Below are 7,701 nucleotides of genomic sequence, written 5' to 3' on the forward strand. Positions count from 1 at the left end.
TTAATTCTCAAGGAAAGGGATGTATACTTGAAGTTGATTTAGATTATCCCGATAGTCTACATGACAAACACAACGATTTACCATTTTGTTCAGAGAATAAACGAGTTGGAACTACCAATAAATTAATCAATGATTTTAGTCCAAAGAGAAATTATGTGATTCATTATAAAAACCTTTTGCAAGCTATTCAGCAGGGTTTGGTGTTAAAGAAAATTCATCGTGTAGTTACTTTCAAAGAAAGCGATTGGCTTGCCTCTTATATAGAACTAAATACCAACTTGAGAAAGAAAGCAAAGAACGAATTTGAGAAAGACTTTTTCAAGCTAATGAACAATTCTGTATTTGGTAAAACTATGGAGAATGTTAGACATAGAGTGGATGTTAAAGTAGTGACAGATATGGATAAAGTTATGAAACTGGCTGGTAGCAATAATTTCAAACAGAGACATATTGTGAACAACAATTTGATTTTAGTGGAAATGACTCAGAAAAGTATTAAATTAGACAAGCCTATTTATGTTGGGATGTCTATTCTTGATTTAAGTAAGTATCTCATGTACGAGTTTCACTACGATGTTATGCTTCCAAAATATTCTTCGAATTTGAGATTGTGTTATCAAGATACTGATTCTTATATCTATGAAATTAAAACTGATGATGTTTATGAAGATATGCAGTCTATGAAGGAACATTTTGATTTCTCGGATTATCCTACAGACAATAAGCTGTATAGTATTGAGAACAAAAAAGTTATTGGTAAATTCAAAGATGAGTTGAATGGCAAAATAATGACTGAGATCGTTGCCTTCAGACCTAAGCAATATGCTTTCAAAATTGATGATGGATCTGAGCAAAAGAAGAATAAAGGAATAAAAAAGTCTGTAGTCAAAAAGGAAATGACTTTCAATGATTATAAAAATTGTTTAGAAAATAGAACGATTGAAAGAAAACAGCAAACGCTTATTTCCTCCAGCAAACATGAAATTAGTAGTGTAAGACAAAATAAAGTTGTCTTAAATAATATAATTGGTAAGGATAAGGAGACTAAAAGATATTTTGTAGATAACATAAACTCCCTAGCTTTTGGACACTATCGAATCAAAAATTAGTTGTGAATCCTACTCAATATTTCACTTATCGATTCAACTGAAGAACGATCATCTGTTTCCGATTCGTATTCTGATGGAGAATCAGCATATATTTTTTCTTCACTTGAAGTTGAAGCTTCTTCTTCTGGAATCGAAAACTTCACATTAGGTCTTATGAAATTCATCCGACTATCAAATGGTTTTTCGCGTTCTACTAATGTCTTCCGTTCTATTGGAATCGAAGATTTATCATCAGGTCTTTGAAGAAGATCTTTTAGTTTTATTTTAAGATTAAGTGATTTGAAGCCTGCTAGAAATACTTTCCATTTTGCAAATTCCTCTTCACTAAACCCAGTAGTGTCGATGGCCTCAGGATTACAGAAAAAGTTAGCTGCGATTTCTTTATCAATTCCCGATGTTTTGTTTAAAACAATATCAGAATTATAGTTTAATTTTATGTCAGATTTTCTTAAATAAGAAATCTGTTCATTTTTACTACCAGGTGCTGTTGTATCATATATTAACACACATTTATCGAAATTATTATTATCGGCATACTTGGATACAAATGGATCTATGTTTTTATCTACCTCAGATAAGAAAATCCAAACTCTACACGATCCTCTAGTATCAGCATCAAGATATGTTGTTCTATGAACCAAAAACATATTCCACATATTAAAATGTCTACTGATATCCCCAAATCCTTTCATCTTATTTTTTAAGAATTTAGAAACATCATCATATAAAATTAATACTTTAGGAAGGGGTTTGCCGTCTAGCTTACTCTTTTTTACGTTTTCTTCGCCCCATGTTTTGAAATTGTTTATCATCTCATCCACTGGATATTTATCATCAATTACTATGCGATGGTTTTTGAAAACTATATTACATGAATCATTTTCTTCTGTTTCCGTTTTTGTAGCACAGATTAAAAAGATATAGTCAAAACCCCTTCCAGCTAAAAATTCTTGATAAATAACATGTCTAACAAAGGATGATTTACCACTTCCTGTGTTTCCTAAGACAATTATATTGCGCGGAGATTCAAATAACTGAGATTGATTGAAGTTCATTTATTACATAATTTTTCAACATAAAATGTTATTTTGAAAACTTTTAAATCAAATTTATTATGACATTCTTGAAATCATATTTTTCCAACAGTTTCAATAAAAGTAGGCAATAATAGCCACAATGATGAGTATCAAAGTTTTGAATTTGAAAGGTGGAAAGTGTGATTTGGGAATCTTGGCTGTTTTGTTTCAAATATCTGACTAATTCGTCGGGAGGGTCCAGACCAAAAGAGTCGAAATAATATAGATTGTGCATATCCTTCTTATAACAAACCCAATGAGTTCCCTTGCCTTCCTTATTATCAAGATTTACGATGGCAACTTCATTTTTTTGCGGTTCATCAGGAAGACTATCGCGCATATATAGCCCTCTAAAATTTTTAATATGTAAATCCTTTGTTAATTTTAAGATATCTACATCTGTTAATGGTCTCAATTTTTTCCTGAACTCTGAGAGCATTTACATTGAGCAGTTATTGTGTCTTGTGAACTCTGCCCATTTTGTAGTTTGTGCTCTTGGAAACAGTGATAACGAGGCATGTCTAGGCACCGCAAAAAAATTTTCATAATAGACTTTTCACAGTTTTTATTGTTGGATTGTCTTCTCCCATCTTATAGAAGTCTGTTCCCAAAATTTCAGCGAAAAATCTTTATTCAATCCCGAGTTACAGACCCTTTTGTACCAGACCTCCATGTACTGACTTTCTCCCCTTTTTTTTGCGGTGCCTAGGCATGTCTTATATTGAATATGGTGTGCATACTGATAAGGGCGTGTGGCTCAGGTGGTAAGAGAATTTGCCATGACCCTGTTCCATTCGAGTTCGGTTCTCGTTTTTGACCACTTCTTGTGTTCGAGGCAGTCCGCTGCCCTGCTTCACACTTCCGTGAAAGCGGGTGGATCCCTCCAAAGGCAGTTCACTGCCCAGCTCCACATTTCCGTGGTAGCGGGTGAATCCCTTTAACACCAATAAGGCAGTTCATTGCTCAGCTCCACATTTCCGTGGTAGCAGGTGAACCCCTTTACGTCACTAACTATGAACCGAACAAGATTTGGACACGCCCCCTAATTTCTCTTGTTTAAAAATCTTCTTCAAAAAACTTCTCTAAAAATAAAAAAAGCCGGCTCAAAAAAAATGCAACTTCTCAGGAACTCTTCCTCTACTCATTGAATGTAAGTTAAGCTGCTCGCGTGCAGACGCCATGTTTGGGGTTCATGGCTAAGGTGTTGTCAAATTCACTCTCTAGTGAAGCGGCTGGCAACACTGAACGTCCCCCAGTTCTGAATAATCGCACAAAGTTAAGATTGTAGGCATGCATACAGTCGCCATGTTTGGGGTTCATGGCTAAGTACCAAGATACTGAACGTCCCCCAGGTGCTAGATATCCACTCAAAGTTAAGCTGCATAAGTGTAGATGCCATGTTTGGGGTTCATGGCTAAGTATCAAGATACTGAACGTCCCCATGTTCTGGATAATCGCCCAAAGTTAAGACAAACTGGGTAAGTGATAAACTCGTGGTAGAGATCCTTAAGGTGCTTAATGTAAGAATGAATCCGTAGTGGAGAGACTTGGGGTATACTGGCGGATAATTCCGTAGTGGAGAGGTGGTATGAGCTGACGGAGAGCCGACGATAATCTGACAGAGCGCTAAAGGAGCGCTGACCATCTGATGGAGGGCCCGAGGAATTTTCGGGAAAATAGGGGGTCATTTTAAAAGGTCGTTTTTGATTGATTAATTGGGTTATCCTTGGAGATTGATATCAAATTTTGACAAAAGTGGTAATAATTAGAGGCGGGCCCAAAAGTGCGCCAGAAAGGACAATTATATACTACTGACGTTAAGTGACTGCGGTAAGATTCTGATTTAGAAGATGAGATTTCGAAATATTTGGGGTTTTAGGCTGACGCAACTGTCTTCGGTCAAATCGCATCAGTGATTTATCCATTCCGTTGTTGCATCAATGATGTTCTCGAGAAAGACTTCCCGAGCGTTCTGGAGTACTGCGAGAGAATCCGTGCTGAGATCTACCCAAATGATTTTACCATCTAAATTAATGTATTTTGCTTTATAATAAACTTTGTACTGCCTGTTTAATCAATGGTTTTCCATCAAAAAATGATTACACAAAAAACTTTGAATTAGATGTCAACTACACTTGTTTATGTGTACGATAAAGACTAAAAATCAAAGTTTTCTAAAAGAAAAATGGAAACTGATAAAAACTGTAAAATGACACATGAGAAGTTTACAAATGTGAAGCTTACAATTAGTTATAGGATGCGTTTATTTTTGGATAATGAGACATTCGGAAATTGAAAAAATCAGAAATTTGGAAAATTAGAAATTGATAAACTTGAAAATTTAGATATTCGGGAATTCGAACATTCAAATCTCTGGAAATTCGGAAATAAGAAAAAAACTCAGGCGTTGAGAAAATTGAAAGTTCGGGATATTAGAAAATTTGAAATTCGCTAAATATTTATGTATATCAAAATCTCGGAATTCTAGATACTGAGTAAATTCAAATTTTTTAAAAACCCAGGTTTGCTGAATTTCAGAATTCGGAAACTTTTTTGAATTAGGATCTCAGAAATTTAGTTTATGAGAAGTTCGGAAATTCAGAAATTCAAAAGTTTCACATATAATTACTTCCAACAGTGAATTCCATTTTTCAATTAAAATTTCAATTTCTCAGTCATCCCAAAAAATCATATCAACCAGTTTTTTTTGAACTATTATTTCAAAACACGGTTTCAAAAAATCTGAACACAACAGTGCCTATCACAAACTCCACTACAAAACACATTCTTCGATAAGAGACGGTTTTATGTATTATTTGATTTCTTCCCTTTTTTTACTCGAATTCTCCAAACTCTAACGTTTGTAACCCTTGATAGTTTTAGATAAAATTTATTAAATCTCCCCTACTTTCTATATTCAAATGAACGAAACCACCATCCAATTTACTTGAATTCAATATCAAAACGTCCCATCTTAATCTAGGTCGCAAAAGTCAGCTACTCGGACACAAACGCACACAACTTTGTCTGCCCGTCTGTAGTCTCTCAAACACACTTGGTCACTGGGTAGACTCTACCCCCTATCCCTGCAAAATGTCAGTATAAATACGGCTGGGTTGTGCGCTCAGAAAGTCTTAATGATTTTTTTGTTGTTTGGGTTTTTTGGTTAAAAACTTTTATTCTTCAAATACAAGTTATCTCGGATTGAAATATTTTTACTTCTCGTCGTTTTTAGCCGAAACGAGACCTACTTAAAATAAAACTTTTCAGAATGGTGTGTTGTTGTCCAGTCACCACCGCATTGGTAGTTGGAGCCATCGCCTTCTTCCTCTACAAAAAATTCTTCACACCACCAACAATCAAACCAAAGCCAGCGGTTTGTTCTCTCATATACATTTCTCAAGTCTTCTAATTGTAAGAAATATTACAGATTCACAAAACTGACTACAAGAAAGATGTCGTCTATCTCTACCAGTTCAAGAGACTCCAAAATTGTCCAAATCTCTCTCCATTCTGCATGAAGTTGGAAGTTCTTTGTAGAGTGAACAAGATTCAGTATGAGATTGTTGAGAGCTCGTTCGCCAGATCCAGGAACGGAACTCTTCCATTTATTGAGCTCAATGGAGAACACATTGCTGACTCTGATTTGATTGAGCTCCGTTTGAGACAACACTTCAAGATTTCAGTAAGATATTTTCTTGTTCTTCAAAGCTCATGAAAAAATTTCAGTCTCTACCAACTGATCAAGAAGCTCAATCCGTAGCTCTTAGTAGAATGGCTGACAATCATCTTTTCTAGTGAGTTCACAATTTTAAATTGACTCCCGAACCATTCTTTTTCAGCATTCTGATCCGCTATAAGTCGTCTGTCGATGCTTTCTATGAGACCATTGTAGGTCTCCTTAACTTGCCAACTGCTCTAACTGCTCTCTTGGTCCCATTGGTCAGAGCTGTTTTCGGATCAAAACTTTATGCTCGTTCAGTTGGAGCTATTGGAGATTTCGAACCAAAAGAGTTGGATGAGCTTCTTCATAGAGATCTCAAAGTTATTCAAGATTCCATTAAAGGAAAATTCCTGTTCGGAGACAAGATCACACCGGTTCGTTTGCTTAAACTGTTTTAATGACATAATCCCAAAGTTTTAGGCTGATGCTACTGTATTTGGGCAACTTGCCTCTGTCTATTATCCATTCCGCACCCACATTTCTGATGTTCTCGAGAAAGATTTCCCAAAAGTTTTGGAGTACTGTGAACGCATCAGAAAAGAAGTCTACCCCAACGACTTCACTATCTAAATTCTCATTTGTCTCCAGGTCTCAGACTTGCCATTAATAAAACATTTGTTCTCTGGTACATGTTTTGATCTCCTGAACTCGGTGATGACATTCAATCGTAAAATCGAATCTAGAGATAAGACAACAGTTGTCAGATAGAGGCGGAAACAAAAAAGATAGAAACGAAAGGAACCTCAGTCTGATTGTCCCTGACTAGAAGTTTCTCCTGGAGTCATGTTCGACGAGGCAAAGGCGTTTGTTTTGTCCCGTCCTCTGACCTTTTTGGCATCGGCTGGAGCAGTTTATGTGGCCTATAAAATCAAGAAGTTCTTCACTCTTCCGTCCATCAAACCGAAGCCAGGAGTAAGTTCATTTTTACTTTAAAACCTGTAATAGAAGGAACCCTAACCTTGTAATAACTTTGAGCCAATTTTTCTCGGTTCCTGTCAAAGAGGCAAGAAAGTTGGCAACTGATAAATTGTTTATCATAAAATCAGACTTGTTTTAGCAGTTGACAAATTTTTGATATCTTGCATACTAGCCAAAATAATTTAGCTCAAACTTGACAGTAAGGGGTCCTTCTAATACTGTTGCGGTAAGTATCTTTGAAATTTTTTCACTAATTCCAGATCCACAAATTCGATTACAAACCTGACACTGTCTATCTCTATCAGTTCCGACGACTCAAAAACTGTCCAAATATGTCACCATTCTGCATGAAAATCGAAATAATTTGTAGAGTTTATGGAATCAACTATGAGGTTAGTTTCCATTTTTAGATTTTTTATACTTCCGGAACATTTTTTAGGTTATTGAAAACGCGAAGCTTCGTTCCAGAAACGGCACACTGCTATTCATTGAGCTCAACGGGGAACATATTTCGGATTCTGACTTGATTGAAATTCGATTGAGACAACATTTCAAGATTCCGGTGAGTGAATTTTAACATTTTGGAAAAGCTTTCTTATATATAAAACGCTAGACGCGTCTGGTGGTCCTAGTGCCCGGCTGTCCGGTTTTGGGTTTTTAAATGAAAGGTTGGCCGCCACCAAAACCGAACCCGCGGTCTTCCGCACAATAGCCGCGCACGCACACAGCTGCGCCATGAGGCGCACACCAGGAGAGGGGAGGGCACAGGTGATTCGCGAACAATCCGTTACGGGACGATAAAAATTTTGAAAAATTTGATTTCATGGATTTTTTCTTTTTTAAAGCACAATTTATGAAGAAACATATTTTTCAT

General features: G+C 36.1%; 4 protein-coding genes across 4 annotated transcripts in view; all 4 read left to right on the forward strand.

Moving 5' to 3' along the window:
• Window positions 1–4,214, forward strand: part of CBG15877 — a gene marked incomplete at both ends in the record, with an annotated part of 7,244 nt that extends 3,030 nt beyond the window's left edge. Inside the window, one exon of the mRNA XM_002640548.1 lies at window positions 4,065–4,214. Coding sequence (XP_002640594.1) covers window positions 4,065–4,214 — 150 coding nt within the window. The remainder of the gene's footprint in view (window positions 1–4,064) is intronic.
• On the forward strand, window positions 15–1,100 carry CBG15878 (the record flags this gene model as incomplete). Its single annotated transcript, XM_002640549.1, has 2 exons — window positions 15–345; window positions 397–1,100. Coding segments are annotated over 2 exons (1,035 nt in total), but the record flags the coding sequence as incomplete, so codon positions are not given.
• Window positions 4,215–5,456: 1,242 nt separating the features above from the next.
• On the forward strand, window positions 5,457–6,479 carry Cbr-cdr-6.1 (the record flags this gene model as incomplete). Its single annotated transcript, XM_002640547.1, has 5 exons — window positions 5,457–5,561; window positions 5,616–5,870; window positions 5,915–5,982; window positions 6,028–6,283; window positions 6,330–6,479. The coding sequence occupies 5 exons, from the start codon at window positions 5,457–5,459 to the stop codon at window positions 6,477–6,479; spliced, it is 834 nt and encodes a 277-aa protein (XP_002640593.1).
• A 213-nt stretch (window positions 6,480–6,692) lies between these two features.
• The window catches only part of Cbr-cdr-7, a gene marked incomplete at both ends in the record, with an annotated part of 1,922 nt that continues 913 nt past the window's right edge, over window positions 6,693–7,701 (forward strand). Inside the window, 3 exons of the mRNA XM_045241415.1 lie at window positions 6,693–6,821; window positions 7,088–7,219; window positions 7,267–7,389. Of these exons, the coding sequence (XP_045095801.1) occupies window positions 6,693–6,821; window positions 7,088–7,219; window positions 7,267–7,389 (384 nt within the window). The remainder of the gene's footprint in view (window positions 6,822–7,087; window positions 7,220–7,266; window positions 7,390–7,701) is intronic.

Source organism: Caenorhabditis briggsae (assembly GCF_000004555.2).
Source record: "Caenorhabditis briggsae complete genome, chrI, whole genome shotgun sequence".
Lineage (NCBI taxonomy): Eukaryota > Metazoa > Nematoda > Chromadorea > Rhabditida > Rhabditidae > Caenorhabditis > Caenorhabditis briggsae.